The sequence below is a fragment of the Eupeodes corollae genome, chromosome 3 (assembly GCF_945859685.1).
Source record: "Eupeodes corollae chromosome 3, idEupCoro1.1, whole genome shotgun sequence".
Classification (NCBI taxonomy): Eukaryota; Metazoa; Arthropoda; class Insecta; order Diptera; family Syrphidae; genus Eupeodes; species Eupeodes corollae.
In genome coordinates this window covers 136,177,379-136,198,092 of record NC_079149.1, presented here as the reverse complement: position 1 = coordinate 136,198,092, position 20,714 = coordinate 136,177,379, and the positions used below count along the sequence as shown (strand labels likewise).

Sequence of the window (20,714 nt, the reverse complement as noted above, 5' to 3'; positions counted from 1 at the left end):
TGGACTTGTAGTTTTCCTGAGGACTGTTTTGTATGCAATAATGTTTTTGGTAGTTTTCGTACGGTAAACTGAAGGTAGAAGTTAGGGAAGTAAGGTTCTGAGTTTGAAGTTTATGACACTTGAAAAACTAACTAGTTGACTTGGTCAAAATGTACGTTCAACGAATGCAGTTGACTGCAAATGAAGTCCCTTATGTTGTCTGAACCTGCCCAATATCATTGATCTTAATTATATTTGACAAACTTGGGTATCTCAGCGTTTGGATAATGTCGTTTCCATGATTTTCTCTATGATCGGCTTAGTTCTGTTGCAATTTTAAAGCTTATGTTGGAGGCCAGGTGTAGTTTTGCAGGTAGAAAAAATGGGAGGATGTTCTTTTTGAGGTGGTGGATGTCGGTTGCAGAGGTATGGCCAAGTTGGAGTCGGATAAAGCTTTTTATTTTAGATTTTTCGCTGTTTGCAGGGTATATAGGTGGTGATTGTATCTTTTCCATTCGTTTTCTTGGGTACTGGTCAGTTTTCTTGTGATGTTCTGCACAAGGTCATTCTTAGTGTAAGTATTATAAAGATAGGTAGGTGACTTGCTTGCGATGCTGACGGCTTTATCCGCGAGCTTATTGCCACGGATGCCAACTTGTCCAGCGGGCAACATTTATTTTATGTGCTGGTTTGAATTTACCAATAAGAAGCGGATGTTGTTGTTGAGATTGGTGGAGTTTTGATCGTAGAGAGACTGTCTGTACATATAATCTGCATATTTACTTCTTTTAAAGCCTCTTGAATGGCAGCAAAATTGGCAAAGGCTTCAGCAGTTTGTGGAAGTAATCCAAAAAGTATCGTGCTACCTTCTTCATGTGTGATTGCAAAGGTTGTATTCTCTGAGGTTTTGGACCAATCCGTAAAAGTGAATTTTCAGTTTTTGGACTTGAGCTCAGATGAAATCCTCAGAAAAATCTTGTGATATATCTCAACGTTTGTATTGTTGAAATTCATTAAAAAGGAATTGGAGTCGATGAGCCAGTAGAGCAGAATTTTTTGTTTTTAACAACTCTTGTTTTGGAAATTCAGAGTTACCAGATTGAAGGATGGTGAAAAAGGCTGATGGTGTATTCGAGTTCGACGAAAATATCAGTTTAGTTTAGTATTTAGTTTATATTTGATTTTTTCTCTTCGCTCTTCAAAAGTATGGAGCCCAGCCTTTTTTATTTTGATTTCCGTGCAAAAAAAAAAAAAAAACAAAATTTGGAAATGGCCGTAATTTACTTTTTCTCTTTGTAAGCTTGAATATAACACATTGGTCCCCAAAAATCAATTTCTCGATATACAAAAATTCCAAAGGATAATTTTGACGTTATTTATGAAGATGGGATAAATTCCTTGAAAATTTTATTTACGATAGTCTCCAATGAACTAAATTCTTATTAGACATCAAGTTTTTTCAGAAGATTCAAATTTAAAATATTGAATAAGCTTTCAAAAAGCAGTGCAAAAATAAAAGCACATTTTTTTAGCTGTGAAAAATGTTGATGTAAATTTTATTCACTATGAGGTTTCTAAAGATTTTTTTAAATAGGTTTACTCCGAAAAAATTTTTTTTTTATGTAATGGAGGTCGTCACTGTAAAAATATTTTGAACTTTTTTTTAAATTTATTTCGAAGGGTTATTTATTTTAAAAATCAACCCGAATTAAACAAATTTTTGGCCGTTTTCTTTTTTTTGTTATAGCTAGGAAACCCTGAGATTTGTGTACATTTATATGAGTATCAAAAAGAAAAAGGGAAGGTTTTGAGAGGAATTGTCGATGTGCATAGACCTTGAATTCTTGAAAATTGCAATAACGGGGGACGACAACGTGGTGAGGCATTGCACAATCGCGTTTTACGGCTAAGAAACAAATGTCAATACTTCAAAATATAGTCGAAGTAAGGCTCAAGAATAAACTTATGTGTATTCCTATCAGCGTGACTATTACGTTTAAAATGTTTAAGCGAAGGTATGTAACTGGCTAGCTCACTAGTACATAATCCGTAAAATTAACGATAAAAAAGTAACGATCGATAGCCATTGTCATTCAGTTCTTCGTTCCAAAGTGTTTGACGCCCTGGTCTAAGCACTCTCCAGCTTACGTATAATCTACAGAAGGAATATCGAGCCCTTCCCGCCATTTTATCATAAGCGACATTTTCAATAAAAAAGAAAACTTAATTAATAAAATTTGCTTAAAACACATAGAGCCTTGAAGGCTATTGCCATTTCTTAACTTAAGAATAATTAATAATTTCCAATCCTGACTATGGGTACAACTTGTTTCAAGGACCAGCAGTAAGCTTTTGATTTGTCTTTTACGATAAAATTTATTTTGGCGTTTACAATAAATTTGCGGCAAGGGCTGATATGCTACAATAAGATTTTCAAGACAATTAGTCTTCGTCCATGAGTGCCTACCGGATTCTACCTATTTAAATTGTTGTCACAATCAACCCAATTCTAAGAAAACTTGGGAATTTTTTTGAACGAAAAATTCTCAGAAAATTTAATTTACTTTTCATCCTTTCTCCTGTTCAAATATGAGATTATATACTGCTGGAAAAAAGAATGAATTTGAATATCACGAAGGGTTACTCAAACATCGTTTGGAGATTGATTCTTTTCGACATATTTACTATAGAATTGGGGAATAAAATGTAAGTCTTTTTTTCTTTTTGCAACTCAAATAATTTAAAATTTCAATTACATTATTTATAAATGATTACTAATTTAGTAGAAAAACAGCTTTTTCGAAATTTCAAAATTTTCATTGCCACTTTCTAAAAATAATCTCCTGGGGAATTTGGAACAATAGATGTTTGAGATGGATTACCTATTGTTTACGATTGTAACAACTCTTGAATAGTCCTTTCCCATTTAATTCAGACTGATCTCATAAACGCGACAAAAAGTAGGGAGTACTTGTTACTAAATACAGACAAGTCTTTAGTCCATGTTGGCTCTGGCAGGACTATGTGCCTGTACAGATGCTGTTAAGATACTTTTTGGATAGTATTATCTTTTTTAAGGAGGTAACAGACCATGTCATCAAATAACAAATTACAAAAGTATTATAAAGAGCAAACTCGAGGTTTAAATGACAGTGTAAAAGTACAATCGTTTCCAAATTGTCTCCACCAACAATTTTATTAATTATACCCGAAGTCTGGAGAGATGTTCTTGCCATTTCAATACGTCCAAACTATTCTTTTCCAAAAAGGTAGTCATTCTTTTGGAAACCAATTTACAATTTTTGGCAACAATTAAATACTTTAGGCTTGGTCCTGGAAATATGATTTTTTGTATAGTAGCCGTAATAATGTGATCACAGACTAAATACTCAATTTCTTTTTTAAGTAAAAAATACAATGTTAATTGTACAAAATTATTTTGAACTTTATTGCAACTTAACGGAAAATAATTACAAAATATTAACAGAATAATTAAGGAATAATTCATAAAAAGGTTTAGATACACAGTTGATAGGTTTTAGTTGAGCTCACGAGAACAACGAGACTATATTGAATATAAAACTGAATTCAATTATTTAATATTTTCTTTGGTTTTTTTGATACAGGATCCGAATAATAGAGAATTGTATTTAAATTAGAAACAAAAATAATATACTATTTCCAGGCAGCTATTTTAAATATATGATAAATTTAAAGGAGTAATGTTTTAGTTGTATTAAGCTAAGTAAGGTTCTCATTTTTCCAGAAATTAATTAATATATATAAATTAAAATAAAATATGTACAGTATATATGTAGTTAAAATAAAACTAAGTTGCAAACGAGAGGTCTGAGTTCCCTAAATCTTCATTTACAAAATCTTCTTCAGTCTTAAATAGATGATTTATTTTGCTTGCCATCTTATCCAGAAATAACAAGTCATCTTTACTCTCCTTTTGGTACTCTATTTTCAAGAGAACATCATTTTTGATATCGTCGACCATTTCATTTAATTTGTTTACCTGTCGAATATACAAAATTTAACAATTTTGAAATGTTTTGATTTAACAAAACAAAAATTAAAATTACATTAGGATTTTTTGATTGCACAGTCACAGGCACTTCGACGTTAGGGTTTGAGTTTGTGTTTTTTAAATCAGTTTGTGCTTTACGCTCATGGGTCTTGAAATGCCTTCGTAAGTCCCCACCCACTCGAAACTTTTTGCCACACGTTTCGCATGTGTATGGTTTTTCACCTTTGAAAAATTACATTATATTTTTAAATACATAAAGTTTAAAAAAAAAATATCTACCGGTGTGAATTTTACGATGATTCTGCAAGTATGAACTTGCCCGGAACGACTTCGGACAGAACTCGCACTTGTAATTCCGTTCACTCGTATGGATCCGTCGGTGTATGACCAGCGAATATTTCCGCGAGAAGGACTTGCCGCAGAACTCACAGGTGTAATTCTTGACATCGGAATGAATAGAGACGATGTGGTATTTCAAATCGCTCCACTGCCTAAATTTACGATGGCACTGTTCGCATTCGTACGGCTTGTCGCCAGTGTGCAATCGCATGTGTGATTTTAGGGCACTTTGCGCGTAGAATGACTTTCCACAGACTTCACACTGGTGAGGCCGTTCCCCGGTGTGTGATAGATTGTGATACTTCAGGGCATTGCAGGAGTTGAATTCTCGATTGCACTTTGTGCAGATATACCGTCGTTTATTGTTGTCTGGGAACTCTTGTGAGCTTTCATCGTCATCGTCGGTGTGTGGGACTTTGGGAGGCTTCTTTACAGCAGTACTTCGAGGGCGACCTCTGCGCTTAACATTTGCATTTTCCTGAACATTTATGGAATCATTTAGCTCAGAGCTTCCACCTTCATGAGTATTGTCATTGAAATCTTCATCTTTAAATTCAGAAGGGGAGTTAATAGGCGTCTTATGATCGTCTGCGGTTTCGTGGGTTGTTGCCATTTGCATGAGATCCGTACGTCTTTCAAAGTCCTCATTGGTGATAATTTCTTCTTTGAACGGAATGCCATTGAATGCATTATTTGTGAACCAAGATTCTTTGGAAATGTCCCTTGGATGCATGTCAAGATCGTTGGAAGTATCATCAATCGAAACCTTATCCACGACACCCCGGATGCCCTCCAACATGTCCTCAGTATCGCTGAATTCAACCTCTTCGTGAACATTACACACAACTTGTGTAGGTTCTTGTGCTTGCACAACATACTCCATGCACTCTTCGATGGAATTTGAGTCTAGAATTTTCATATCAGTTGAACTGGGAGCGTTTTCGTGGTGTTGCTGATGGTGATGCTCTTGGGCAGTTAGCTCGACTACTTCGTTGAAATTATCAAAGTTCAGCTCAACTTCATTGAAGACCTGATGATCCTGGACAACAGCAGTTGATGGTGATTCCTAGAAATACAAACAAGTGTAATAAATACGATCCAAAGAGAAGAATTGGGAAGGTCGCTCACAGTTTCTTTGAGTACTGGTTCGTCCACAACGGCAATAATGGAAGTGGTTGGGATTCTCTGCATTGGGCACTCAGTCTCTTTTACAATGCTGCTAGGTTCGTAGTGACCTTTTAGGTGGGAGAAGAATTGTACTTGCGTTTCAGAAACAGCCCCGCATAACTCGCATTCATAATGTGACCCATTGGATACCTAAACCATAGTTTTCCAAATATATTTTACTTTTAACCAACAGGAATCCCTACACTCACCACAAATCGATTTATCCGAGGAGGACTTTCTGGGCTAATAGCCATGTCAAAATTGGCAACCTCATCTTTATCGAGATTTTTTAACTTCTTGGAAATTCGTTTCTTGTGTGGAAGAACTTTCTTGGCTGTCGCCCCCAACGGTCCACCCATCAAATCAGGTGTCTCTTGGGGGGGATCTTTGTAGGTCTCTTTTTTAAGCCATGTAGTTGTTGTGGGAAGTGATGATGTTGCTGGCAGACTTTGGAGTGGAGGCACATTTAAATCCGAGCCCAGACCTTCTTGGATTGGGATGATTTGCTGGCTACAAAATAGTTTGAAATTCTGATCATTCAACAAGTTGCCATGTATTGCCAGGAACTCAGACTCAATGATGTCTTTGTCGCTGTGATGAATAAGATGATCATTTGAACTCTCCTTGAAGTGAGAAAAATCGAGATGAAAACATTTCTTTGGCCTAATCGGAACTTCTACGTACCACGATATTTATGCCTGGTTGATTCCTGACGTGACCCTGTCTATTGACAAATTGGAGTATTGTATGCAGTTGTGCTTCAGAGGGAAACGCTTCATTCGAGCCCAAGGATGCTATTGGACAGTCAGCAGATGCCTGGACAGAAGGATCATGCTGTTCCTCGTCCATCAGGTCAATCATGAAACTATTTGATATGGTATTGCCAATATACTCCGGCCCAAGGAGAGTCTGATTGATAAAAGAGAAAGGAAATAATGAAGTTATCATAAATTCTAACTCGAATATGTTATGTTTTGTACATGGTCTATGAATTCTTGATCTCGGCTATGGATGTTCATGAATTGTAGATTCCCACTATCGACAACACCCCTCAGAACCCCTTGTTGGTTTGTTCTCTTGATATCCATCTATAAAAATAGTTTAAAATAAATGCCTCCTGGCGTAAAAGAGAAAATAAACTTCATACACTTTCGCAATTGTTTTCAAAATTATCAAGAATCGTGGGATTGATGTGTTCCTCCATTTTTGAAGGTTTTTTAATTAAACGTTAGGCAAATGTTGCAGACAATAATTATGAGCATAGTTTTGGTAATTTGTGTTTTGTGATTTTCTATTTCAATTGAAATGTTGTGTGTTTATTAATTTGTCTTATTTTAAAAATAATGCAAAACGCAAACAAATTAAAAACAATTTATGAGCAAATCGAACAAATTGACAACACAAAGTATTGTGATGACAGCTTGTATATAAAACTCAAAAAAACCTCGAACTTAAAATTCAGTTATATACAAAGGACCCATCAGCTGTCATAATTTGACAGCTAGGTTATTCGCCTGAGATAATGCTGGGTTGAGATGTGCCAATTTGTTGGTCAACTTGATATTTTCTCATTTTCCGCTAAAACAATCAAGAAAATAAACTTTGTCACTTAAATTAAAAGCCAATTGACGCGAAATAAAACAAAACAATCAAACTGATAAAATTTAACTCAAGACATTGATAAACTAAGACTTGGAGAGTTCACTAGGCGATTTTGAATTGCTAATGTGTTCGGATTCCACTGGGACAAAAATAAACCTTCGTAAGAAATTCACAACAAGTCTAGGTTGTTTGACATCTGAAAATGCCGCCTCCGGCCATTGTTAACTCTTTAGTGGCATCATAGTTTTTTTCGAATAGATAAAGGAACTGCTGGTACAGGGAATCGCGATCTTGACTAAGGGCAAATTTTACTAGTCCAAGTGAAAATTCTGTTTTCATAGGTTTAGGAGGGAGCGGTGGTCAAACGGTGCACGTCATTTTTGTGGGTATTTGGATTCGCCATTTTATGTGAGAAAACGCTCTGAAGGCTCAACCAGCGCTCCAAAATGACCTGGCTGTATCTAAAATGATAGATCTTGACTAGGGGCCACTTTCCCTAATACAAGTAAAAATTCTATTTTCAGCGGTTTATGAGTGAAAAGGGGGCAAACGGTGCACGTGATTTTTGTGGGTGTTTTTATTTTGCCATTTTATGTGGAAAAATTTAATTTTTGCTTCCGGGAATTCATAAATTACGAAACTAATTTGTTCACAAATTTATTTCCGGTAATGTTCATGTTAACTGCGTCCCACCTCCATTGATCGCGAGACTATTTTGTATAGGGCTTGGTTTATGCCAGCAAATCATTGAATACGAAATTTGAAAACACGATTGAAGCCCGCCAGATATAATCGAAAAAGTAGTGAAAAATTGGACTGATCGAATGGACTTTGTGTCTTGTAAGCTCAGGAAGGAAATCATGTTTAAAAATGGAATTCCATCTTGTTTTACTATTTAATGTTCAGAAGAAGAGTTTAATTTCCACTTAGCAGAAAGGTATTATTTTCTACCTGACGTTGGCATGAACTACCCTAAGATAAAACTGCAAAAATCAATGACAATTTATTCTAATTCTTTTCTTCTTGAAATTTACTTTGTTTAAAATGTCACTTAAAGCATGAAATTTTTGAGATAAATGTGTCTTTTTTACAAAACTAACTTTCAAACAAATTATATAAACTTAAATGCATTTGAGTATACACAAATTAACCCTTTAAAATATGAATGCTGCTTAAGAAGCTGGAGGAACTACAACAGCTAACTATTCAAGAGGATAAAAGAAAACACAGGTTTTGGGTGAATCCATTTCTCGAAGTAAGGGAACTTCATGATTTGGAGGCGTTCCTACTCAAGAACTTGCTATGGGAGGACCGTACAGACTATATGAATTTTCGTAGGATGTCGGTCGAAAGCTTTGAAGCTGTTCTGTGCTTAGTAAAGATAACTTTGAATTAATGAATTTAGGCGCTCGACGACAATTTAAACGAAATGAAATTTTAATTTAAAAAAAAAAGTGGAAAATTGACGCTCACCACTGCATACAACACAAACGTCAAATTTGATGACAGAATTTTGATCCGCTCGAAAGATCCAAACTGCGATGATCGGATCATGGACTGGATGTTGGTCTCTATTGTATTCAGCCCTATCATGAATTCCATCGAATAGTCCTCTCATTTGAAATGTTCAATGGAGACCCCAAGTAATGTTTTTAAAACTTAACGAAACAATTCAATATTGGCAGAAGTTCCAGTTGGTTTCCACATTAAGCAGTTTCTTTTGACAGATGCATTTGCTAGATGAGAGGCTATAAGCAATTTAAAGTTGTTCCGCCCCAAGTTTCATGCAACTAAATTCAATGAGCAGACCGTTTCTAAAACGCCAATTCCTTACAAGTTAAATAAACTTGTTCTGTGATATTTTTTAAAATTAAGATATAAAGTTTTGATTTCTTTTCTTTTAACACAACAAACTTTTGGATGGGAATTCATAACAGAAAAAAAGATCTCTCCAATCAGGCACAAGTCTCTTTTAAGACTCTGCCTTTATGAGAAATCAGAGCTACATTAATGTTTTGTCTACATTTTTAGATTCAACCAGTTATGAAATCCAACTTTATTGTGAATTTCACCTAAAATATTTTTTCCTCGCCTCAAATTAAAAAAAAAAAAACTAAACAGCAAAAATTTCGAAGCCTGAAAAAAATGATGTCTTGAAAATGGTTAAATTTCGAAAGAAATTCAAAACGTATCATCTTTCTGGTGAAACTCGCAGTAGAAGAACAATTTTTTCCATGTAAAACTCACAATAGGACCGATTTCAAGTTGTTAAAAAAAAAACATTTAAAAACCCCTCCTCAACACTCCCACAATCCCAATGAAATATCACATTGATAAGTAGTGTTCTTTTTGAAAGCTTTATTCGTGTTTCAAAGTATTTATCACAAATTAAGTTAAAAGAAAACTAATCGTCAGACAACTTTTAGTAAATTTCCCACCCACCAGCTCAAACATTTCTAAATAAATTTCTTTTTTTGTTTGTTTGTAATTTGGTGGTTTTATTTGTTTGTTTAATATTTTGTTTTTATTTGTTTGTAGCATTCTATGAAAAAACACTTCAAAATTGAAACTAACACTAAATTGCTGCATTTAAATGAAATTAAATTATAAAATCAATACATTCTTATAAAGTAGTCTATATAGTATAGTAAATATACTAAAAAGCGACGACCTGTCGTTTAGATAGTATAAAACATAGTTTGCCCTTTCATTTTATGCTCGTTAACCCACTTAAACAAAATGTATCAATTTTAAATGTATATAAATATCTATCAATAGGTTTTTGTTTGTTTGTTTTGTTTTCTCTTTTGAAATTCATATTATTTAAATAGAGCCTTATTTAAAAAAAATAAGAAAACAAAAAGTAAACAACTGGAAATTAAGTTTGCTAATCTTTGCGTGGCCTACGCTTTCGAGTACCTTCAGCGGCTGGGGGCGTTGTTCGTTCCTGTAATGAAATTTAACACATTATTTTAATACACTCTCTATTTATAAAGATTTTTGTATTCTTTACTTCAGTCTCTTGGGCAGCTTCGGAATTTTGCTTTCCAGCTTCCTCTTCTCTCTCCACAACTAGCTCCTCCTGTTCTTCTTCTTCACTACTAGCCGCACTGTTGGGCGGTGTTTGGTCTGGAGTGCTCTTAACTTCTAAATCAGCCTTCTTAGCTTTGGGACTAGATGGTTTCTTGCTTTCTTTATCAGCATGAGTTTGGTTATCTTTCTTTTCCTCATTGTCGTCATCTGGAGTAACTTCATCGGTTTTTTTATTTTCTGCAGAGTCCTTTTTTTGGTAAAGAAAATTAAATCAATTAAATACAAAACCAAAAACAAACTGAAAGCACTTAAGGAAAGCCCTTTTAGTTTTACCTTTTTCGAGCCACTAATGAGTCTATACAAGGAAAATACTAGCGGTGTTCCTAGCAGAACAATACTTATTTGCCAAACCCAAGGATTTTCATACAAATACTGCATCATTTTGTTCAAAAATGTCTCCTAGAAAATGTGTGCATAAAGGAAATACAAGATTATACAAAAAAGAAACTAGCGTTTTCTACACAAATAAATAAAAAATATAACATAAAAGCAAGTGAAAAGCTCAATTTCTATAGGGGTCGTGAATACGTGTGTGTGTGTCTTGATTTCTGTACCTCTTTTACTCGCTTCGTAAGATAGTAAAAATAGCAAACGAATGGTATTGCCAGATAACAGAAATACAAAGCCCACCATCCGGGTTTGTAATTTATTCGTTTCAGAATTCGATGGAATAAAGTTTTCTTATTGCAAAAAAATTTGTTTTATTTCTTTTCTCTGTGTTTTTATGTTAAAAATTGTATTTTGTTGGAATTTTACTTACCGATTCTTTGTCAATATATTTCCTCTTGATGTCGAAGGTTTTTGAAGAGAAGTCCTTTGCCACTTCAATATCATCTGTGATGATCAAGTTGTCAAACAAAATATCGCTTGACATTGACCACAACTCAATACCTACAGCTGACTGTTTTTAAGGAATCATTATTACCTATTCAAAGTCATAGAAATGAAAAATCAAAACTTACAATAGCAGTCATTGCAAATGGATTAAGATCTTCGAAGAAATCAGGGTTTGGAATGCGACGTGGCTTCCATTTGCCGAGGTAGTTTGGATTGTCTATCAAAGGTGCACGCCATTTGCCTTTGAATTCCTTGTTCTGAACAAGAGGTGCTTTCCATGGTCCGCATCCGACAGCCTTCTCACACACAGGGTTATCCACCAGAGGAGCTTCCCATTCACCATCAATTTCTGTATCCCAGTCTTCAGGTTTGAGCGCATTAGCGTCGGGGATCATTTCAGGCTCATCGTCCAACCAACCCTCGGGTTTAGCTGCTGATGGGTCGGGAATTTGTGGTGGTGCATCTTCATCCCAATCGCTAGGTTTTTCTGCATCTGGATCAGGAATCTTAGAAGAGGAAAAATACGATATAAGTACAAAACTTCAGTGAAAGTCAAAAGCATGTAAACAAAAACCTTTTCACGTTCATCCCATCCTTCTGGTTTTTTGTCAGTTGGGTCATCGATTTCACTTGGTGGATTAACTGCCGGATTGAAGTCGTTAAGCAACGAACCCTCATTAATAACTTTATGGTCAACGCTTATTTGGAATGTATTGTCTGGCTTCACGATTAGTTGATACAAATGAGGCAATTTATCTTTGAATGGTTCTTCTAAACGTTCCCTGCGAAAAAAAGTAACAATAGTTTGTGTAAATTAAAAACAAATTCATTTCGAACACCACAATTATATGGCGACATGGAAAAATCAATATCATTTCTTTTTGTTTGTATTACTTGGGTTTGCGGCAGTGTTTCTCTTCTATGGAGCCATTAATGGGATTAACATGACGGAAAATGAAATGCAATTTGATGTCATTTCCACATTTATCTGGGCCGAACATGATAGTGTATGGGGTCTTGTCATTGAACTGTATAAAAATTAGGTAATTAAATTTGAAAGCAGCAGGTATGTTTTTAGTTATATGATAATCGTGTATATGACCTTAATTCTTTACCTTTTTAAGATCTTCAGTATTCTTTCCAGAAGATAAAAGCTTTATGTATGAACCTCCGCATTCTTGACCTTCCTGTTAATGTGTCAAAATTAAAATTGTAAGATCTGGACAAAGGTATGCAAAAGGAAAAATAAACATACCTGCATTGTGACTTCATATTGAACTACAAGTGGTTTATCTTCAAACTTGAAGGGTTTTTTCAGAGGTGATGAGATTGCAGCATGTTTGGCTTTGGATTTTAAAACGAGACCAATGTCATCCTTCCAAACAATTCTTTGCGGAGATTCAAACTTCCAGACACCATCGTACTTGGCAATTTCTTCAGCAATGTCATCTTTCTTGGCTTGAGAACGAGTCCAGGATTTTTCCGATTTTTCAATATCGTCAAAATGATCTACGAAATGGAATTTACTCGCATCGTATTTTGGACTTTCGTAAACGATTTCTTCATCTACGTTCTCAACGGTAGCAACATCGTCGTCACCCTTAAAATAAAAATCCGTTTCGTATAAAGTCAAAATTTTTAGTAGAAGTGTCAATGGTAAGGCATTTTTCGAAAGGACTAAATGAGCTCTTTTTAGATTTGTTGTATTGCCATTTTATATCATATTTTTTTTAAATGTGGAAAAATTCTTAAGAATTTTGTTACTAGTTTCTATTTTAATCGACAACATTTCTCATGATAATTCCTTCTATCAGAAATCAAATTGATTGAGGTACTTGCTTAGTCTGTTTGGAAATATAAATAAATTGGGTGGCGCAACAGTCCGTTGGGAACCAGGGCCTAGTGACTTACAATTCTCAGCCATTCCTGTGTGCGAGTACTGTTGTCAGGAATGGAAGAGACCTACAATTTTAGGCCGAATCCGAACGGCTTATTTAAGAAAGCACTTTTTTATGACAAGAATTACTCTTGAAGGATTTTTCAATTCCTCGCAAGAGGCAGTACCCACGAAATTATTTTTGTAAATTAAGGTGGCACAGGCAGGGATTGAACCCAAGACCCCTTGCATGACAGTGCAACGCACTAACCATCATGCCACGGGTTTGGAAATATATATGGTTATATAAATATATTTGATTAACATACAAAATAAAAATAATTTTTTGTTCTTCCAGAAACACTGAACAGTTTCTTTTGGTTTTGTAACGTTTTATTACACGAGTTGATAATGATATTGGCTACTAAACTATTCTGAACCCGTTCAGATCTCCAACACCACCGCTCATCTTCAATTCGACAAACAATTCAAAGTGCCCACCCCTTCGACTTATGGACTCATTTTGGTATGAAAAGTAATATTTAGATCAGCCATACTCAAACTTTATGGGCCACATTGATAATTTTATCCCGGGCCAGAAGAAATTTTTTTATCGTTAAAAATAATTTTATTCTGAAAAACGAAGATTTGCAAACAAATGTAGATCCAAATAATGTCAGCAGAATCTGTGAACTTCTTTTGACGATTGCATAATTTTCGAGGACCATGCTCCAATATTCTCCTTTTTTCTTAAACAGAGCTTCAAGATTTGAATCGTTTTTAAAATCGATGAAGTCATCAAAAAACTTTGCTTGAACTTGATTTAAAACAGAAGCCGCTTGTGAGATAGTCCTTGTTTCCAGATGCCATGGGTTTTCTACAAGCATGAAACCTTTTTTCAAAATCTTTTGACAGTGCTGTTAAGTAATTCGATATTGTTGAGCAGTTTTCTTCAGAGAAGTCGATTAGGTCCTTTGTAGCTATTCACCCCTATCACAGAGTCCCTCGTAGCGATTCTCCGAAAATTGTGTTACGCTACGAATACGAATACATTTACATCATAAGCCCCGAACGAATTCAAGAAAGCATTGCCACACAGAAATACTAATTTCAGAGTTTTAAAATCAGCTGATATGCGTCAAAATAAGAAAATTAAATAAAAGTTTTTCATCTTTCGATTTGTTCTTATTTTTATTTGTTTTTGTCTTTAAAAGTTGATTTTGGTATCAAAACGGCGCACTACAGCGCTAATTGGATCTCAGGCTAGGTTGCCTTGAGATCGCCATTTCTACCTATCTTAAAAGTTGATGAAGAAAATACACGAAGACTGGATGAATCATATGATTGACGCGAAGTGGTTGGAAGACGCCGTGGAACATTTCCCACATCAACTACGTCTGATAACATCGAAACATCGGCAAGTTGGTTCTTTTCACAAAGTTTATTTGATTCTAAAGGCTCGGAAGAATTTTCGAATATATAAGATTGTAGATCTTTTATTGCGCTGGTCAAAGTTCATTCATTCTTATGACACCTTCTTCGAGGCTGCTAAAAAAATGCATTCTATTTGCTTCGCCACCTGTAGCTTTGCATTCTTTTTTGTTCTCAACCATGTTCCTCTTGATTTATGCCTTCCAATCTAACCACACTTAAGAATTAAATTAAATTATAAAAAAGTTTGGACTAATTTATTCAATTTACTTTTTTCCAGCTAGAGGTTTCCTTAGAAGGTGGGCCTAAGCTATTTAAATCTATTTTTACTGCTTCCCAAAACGAATTCACTTCCTCCTTAGGGATTTTTGAAAAATTCTTGGGCAATTTCAAGTTTTTCTTGAAGCTTTTCATAAAGCCTTTCGAATTAAATTTTATTTGTGATAACTTTATTTGCCCTTCAAAAAAAATTTTAAAAAAACATACATAGGTAAACACTTTCACATTAAAAAAATAGTAAAACTAACATGATTCTTTTCATATATTTTATTTTTATTTAATTTATCTTAGCAAGCTTAATTTTTTGTTCGTTTTAAAAACTCCGATCAAAATAATTGTTCGTAGAAAAAAACTGCCAAACTTCCTATTCATTCGGGGCTAGTAATACCAATTTTTACGAACTCCGAATTTCGTAGCAAATTTTTTTAGTACGACGGGACCAATGATACAATTATTCGGGGTTCGTACTACGAATCTATTACGACGGGGCCTGTGATAAGGCTGATTACCATTGTTGGAAAATTTTGTAGCTCTTTACTTCTTATTTCTTCATGAAAAATATTAAGCTTTTTTTCAAAAGCAAATATTTTACTTGCCATCTGTAAAATTATGTTACTTTATCCTTGTAAATTTCGATTGAGGATATTTAGTTTTCATGTATGTAATATCTCATACAAATGCTAAAAGACACCACCATTGATCATCTTGCAATCCTGGGTAAACTTTTTTATTTTGTTGTAAGAAGAGGATTATTTCATGACGCAAGGAAAAAAACCCTTCCCCTACTAAGCCATCGCACAGAGGTATGCAAAAGAGCGTCACCATGCTCTAGAAAATTTGAAATTGTATCAAGATAATCTATTCCCCGGGTCTGACCTTTCATCGGAAGGAAATTGAAAAATTCTTCGAAGATTAAATTCTGTGCTGTGCAATATCTAAAAAACATCGAGCATTGAGATAATGCTGAAATATCAGTGCGGGAATCGAAAGCCAAGCTAAAAAAATACAGTTCTTTAAGTTTTCTATTAAATTTTCACGAATATATTTGGAAATGTCTTCAATACGTCTCACACATGTTGAATCAGACAGCTGTAATTTTTCATTTCAGACAATATTTGTTTTTTGTTGCTAAATTTATCAAATAGTATATCGGCAACATTCTTTGACAAATTCTTCATAGGTGAATGGTTTCATGTGCTTGCTAAGATGCCTTAGTTACCACAGAGTCTTAAGATAAAGACACGGATATCACATTTTGTTGCTGTTGTAATGACCTTTTTAAAAAAGTAAATTTCTCATTTCTTAATTGTGTTCAAAGAGGATAAGTTTTGTGTTGAAAGATTTGTGTTTTGTGTTAAAATGACGACCTATATTATACTTTTTTAAAATAACTTTTTCACGGCATATTAAACAGGTAGCTGCGTTGGTTTTGCTTGGCACAACAAAATATTCTGTTTAGCATTCGTCTTGAAATTATCTATTTTCATCACATAAATAAATTAAATAAATTGAGTGGCGCAACAGTCCGCTGTGAACCAGGGCCTAGTGACTTAGAACTCTCAACCTTTCATGTGTGGGAGTACTGTTGTCAGGAATGGAAGGGACCTACAATTTAAGGCCGGATCCGAACGGCTAATTTGAGAAAGCACTTTTTCATGACAAGAATTACTCTTGAAAGATTTGTCAATTCCTCGCAAGAGGCAGTACCCATGAAAATTATTTTTTTTTTAAAATTAAGGTGGCACAGGCAGGGATTGAACCCAAGACCCCTTGCATGACAATCCAACGCACTAACCATCATGCCACGAGTACATCATCACATAGATTTCGTTTTAGTTTCGAAGAAATTCCAGCCATACATACATGCTTCCAAAAAAAGCACTGAAACCGTACTAAATTCAAAATGAAAGTACCTAATCATCAAAACGATTTATGTCTGAAAAATAGTTTCCTTGACTTATTATGCCTGGACTGCTGTGTTTATGAATTTTCCAATCAAAATTTGAATAAAATGATTTCAGTTGGGCAAACTTTTCCTGGTTTTGTAAGGAGTGACATCTAGAATATATATATATATATGTTTAAAAACGCACGATGTCCACTTTTCCGCTGATGTACGTTCTAGTGTTGCTTTCATTTTGGAAACTCAAAAGGATACAATTTTCTCACGTTTTTCTGTAGCCAATCGATATTTTAAAAATTTATTAAACCAAGCTCGTGGCCGCAGGTTGAGTATAGCTGATTTAGATGGACCTTAAACAGATGTTCAGTTGAGTTAGGGGTATACTTCAGGCGAAGTCCCTCATTTCTTGTAGCGTGTTTAATTTCTTGGCTCATAGGTTTGTCTCTATAAATACAAATAGCCCTAAACTGTCGACGTTTTCTTACGAATATGATATAATCCATCAAGATGACGAACTTCCAAAAATGGAACTACTTTAGAAAGAATAAAATAAATCGTTCATCATTTTATAGAGAAACCGGACAAAAGAATACCGATTGCTTGTCAACAGAACTATTTCGATCAAAGCATCCCATTTCTCTAGGTATATAACACATCAGCTTCCCTAGTCGTGACCTAAGTGGACACTGCCTATAGCAATAGGTAGGCTTTTTGACTTAAAGCTCTAGAACTTATTTTTCCAGGAACTGCATGAGAAAAAAGGAAAAGACAGTCTTGTAATCTTAATCGGACTAGTTTTGTATACGAATCGTTAGAGCATCGTTAAGCTAAGAAAACTAACGTTTATGTCGCTCCAACGTACAATACAATTTCAATTGACAATGGTTTTTTCAATTAAATTATTTAATTTTTATTGAAATTGTAATGAGTCTCATTGATATATTTTTCCAGGAGGCTAACAATGAAAGTGTTGTCAATTTGTCACAAGAATGTTTCTATTATGTACAAAAAAAGATAAATCTATTCCAAGCACATCAATTAAAAAACATCAGCAAGAAACAAAGCTTTTGCCAAATTGGACTTTTTTTTTTTGAAAGAACTGGCTTTGAATGTTCCACTCTCCCCATTCCACTATGGCCCTTGTTACCACCAAAATTCTTCCAATGCACAAACCAATTACTTAAATTTGTAAGTAGTTTTCTTTACTTTCATTTACTTTTTTCCATTTCTTCGAAAGACAATTAGAAGACTTACACGTTTCAGCTTTCGAAATATGTATTAGTACAAGCGAAATAGGATTCTGAAAATTCAACATACGACTAGTCGAATGGTCGAGTTTCGCAACTTCTGCCCTGCCCTTTCACAATGATGAAGAATCCACTTGGGAGATGTATTTTAAAATGATCCCTATTAGTAAGCAAGGTCGTTAGATCCATTTGGAATAACATCTTGACTTTTAAGCCAGCAACTACTTCAAACTGTAGTACCCGTGGCATAATGGTTAGTGCGTTGGACAGTCGTGCGACAGGTCTTAAGTTCAATCCATGCCTGCGCCACCTACAGTTTCTTTTCACGGGTACTGCCTCTTGCGATGAATTGGCAAATTCTCCAGAAATAATTCTTGTCATGAAAAAGTGCTTTCTCAAATTAGCCGTTCGGATTCGTTCTCTACGGACTGTTGTACCACCTAATTTATTTATTCATAACTACTTCAAAATAACTTAATCTAACCTCAATGGCTTGAAAACTTAATAGAACACAGTATAATATCATCAAAAGCGCCATTTCCAATTTTTTGTTTGACACACCATCTATTGTCGATTCAAGGAACGTGCCTGAGTCCAGGAAATTACAAAAGAAATTACTTAATGAAGCCAGTAATTAGCAAAATGAAATCATTGTTAGAAGAAATGGAACAACCGTTACTAATTAATATAGCAACTAAAATTAGGTCGAAGTAGTGAATCAGACCAAACTGAATAAATAAGAAAGTAATTGTTGATTCTTATATCCGCCGATGTGTTTAGTTAAAATTCTCAACATCTATTTTCTTTGGAAAACTGAAGAAATCAACGCAACAACTGCCGGCAGCCACTGTCACCTACCCTTATTTTTCACGTCTCATGAAGAAGGAAACGCTTATGCAATTTTAATGTAGTTATCGGAAATAAATTTTCTTCACACCATAAAAATGCGGGTGGTTTTAGTTTGCTTATCAGAAAAATGAAAAAAAAAAATGAATGACTTCATCTACAAGAGACTTATTAAGAGTATTCCCAAACCTAGATGATGGTTATTATTATTGCTCACACACATTCTAGGTACATGCATACAAAATCACCACGTTTTTCTGTCGAAGCTACTTAAAGTAAGTACACATTAGGAGGAGTAACTTTGCTCTAAAAACTTAGTATGTACCGAAACCTCTTTTATCACTCATCATAAGCTTATCAGTCTCGTGTTAAGATTAACAAAAGAAGAATCTACAAAATGATCCTTAAACAAACAATATCAGAAAAGAAAAATAATTATCTACTAGAAACTTACCAGAATTTCCTCCGAATCGGGTTCATATCCATCGACAAACTCTTGTTGACAATAAGCAAAGTTCAATACCAAAAGAACCGAAAATAATCCCAAATATTTCCGTCTCATCGTTTTGCTGTTGCTGTGAACAGTCTGCAAAAATTTAAACAACAAAATTATTGAAATAAATTTCCAGAGAAAAACAAAAAAGCAATAAATTTGTGAATATCTCTACGAGAGAATATAATTCATAGGAAAAAGAAAAAACACGTACCCTCCCTGCGTTTTCGTGATGATTGGTTGATTAACTTTTATTAGGGTCGATCACACGATGACGGCTTCTCTGTTTCTTCCAATTGAAAATTTTTCTCGCCGTCCGACTCCCTGGAAGAAGTTAAGTTAAATAATGAGAAGTAAACTCGTATAAGTACTCTAATGTGGTTCTATTTCTAGTTTATATTGAAATGTGTAATTTACTACTTAAGGTGATTGAGAAAAAATAATGTAAATGCAAAAGTTTACTTTGGAGAATTTCTTTAATTTAATTTGTGAGGCACACGACAGAAGCACAGAAGACGACGACACGAAACGAATTCAGAACACTTCAGTCAAGTCAATTAACATAATTTGCCGATTAATCATGTTCGGAGTGTTGGCTAAACTGATTTCGAGAATCGAGGGTTTGTTTGATCGATGGTTAGGAGAGGAATTTCCAAACGTAGCAGTTAAGGTTTAGCCACACTAGAACTCGGAAACAAGGCGTACATTTATCGATGCTTGCATCGGATTCTTTTGAAGTAATTCAATTCAAAGTTTCATCGCTTTTGTATCGCACCCATTAATATTTAGGTGCCTTAAAGATGTTTGTTTTATGGAATTCTCTTGGTAACCATAATTTGGAAGAGAGAAAAAATAAATAAACGTAAAAATTAATTGCCTTAAAAGATTAAAATAAAATTCAGAATTCATGTCACTTGTTTAATTTAAAATGTGTTTTATTTTTTCATGGTTCAATATTCAATCCGGTGCCAGTTGAAGCTGTTATCATGAGTTTTCATGGCTCAACTTTCCATTACCACAGCACGAATTTCGACTCACAGTTTATTTTATTTGAAAGATATGTGCAAATAAATAATAACTATAGCAATCTTAGAGCAACGAAACATTTATTTCTATTTTATATTAATTTTTGAAGATCACTTTTTTACATACAAAATACGCAAAAATGGCTGATTTTGACATTTCTTCCTTGTTTTTAGTTCGGTGTTGCCATACTTCCTTTTTTTGTTGGGAATTCCTTTGATTTTAGTGCTCAAATGCAAAAAGTACTTTGCATATCCCAAACTAGCACCCATCCCCAAATCCTATAGTGATCCCAAGCAGGGGGGTTCCATATTTTTGTTTAATACCTAGCTGTTAGTACGCCGAGTTGTCAATTAAAAAATATAGGCTCAAAAATGAAATATTAAAAAAGTAGGGCTAAGTCCGAAAAAGAATATATTTTTTACTATGACTTAAAAGTGTTTCCTCACCTTATTGAGACCCGTACCTAATTGTAAAAATTTAGAAGAAAATTCGTGATGCGGTAATGGAAAGTCGCCCCGTTTTCATGCCTGCCTTCGAAAATTTATAAAATCAGACACAAAGCA

General features: G+C 34.5%; 2 protein-coding genes across 3 annotated transcripts; both read right to left on the bottom strand.

The window, feature by feature from the left end:
- Window positions 1-3,414: 3,414 nt before the first annotated feature.
- Window positions 3,415-6,951, bottom strand: LOC129952121 (zinc finger imprinted 2). The gene is made up of 8 exons (XM_056064565.1): window positions 6,666-6,951; window positions 6,499-6,606; window positions 6,203-6,427; window positions 5,728-6,141; window positions 5,480-5,668; window positions 4,292-5,417; window positions 4,068-4,234; window positions 3,415-4,000 (listed from the first exon to the last, which is right to left on the bottom strand). Exons 1-8 carry the CDS (start codon window positions 6,720-6,722, stop codon window positions 3,809-3,811), a joined length of 2,478 nt encoding a protein of 825 aa, XP_055920540.1. The 5' UTR covers window positions 6,723-6,951; the 3' UTR covers window positions 3,415-3,808.
- Window positions 6,952-9,458: 2,507 nt separating this feature from the next.
- On the bottom strand, window positions 9,459-19,715 carry LOC129950884 (calnexin). Of its 2 annotated transcripts, none has more exons than XM_056062812.1 (12): window positions 19,588-19,715; window positions 19,340-19,449; window positions 19,087-19,218; window positions 12,306-12,650; window positions 12,166-12,237; window positions 11,945-12,078; window positions 11,625-11,832; window positions 11,176-11,556; window positions 10,974-11,114; window positions 10,487-10,612; window positions 10,134-10,400; window positions 9,459-10,067 (listed from the first exon to the last, which is right to left on the bottom strand). In XM_056062812.1, exons 3-12 carry the CDS (start codon window positions 19,192-19,194, stop codon window positions 10,008-10,010), a joined length of 1,842 nt encoding a protein of 613 aa, XP_055918787.1. In that variant the 5' UTR covers window positions 19,195-19,218; window positions 19,340-19,449; window positions 19,588-19,715; the 3' UTR covers window positions 9,459-10,007. The 2 variants fall into 2 exon arrangements, with proteins under 2 accessions (XP_055918787.1, XP_055918788.1); XM_056062813.1 differs by lacking the exon at window positions 19,588-19,715 and adding an exon at window positions 19,543-19,561.
- Between the last annotated feature and the right edge of the window lie 999 nt (window positions 19,716-20,714).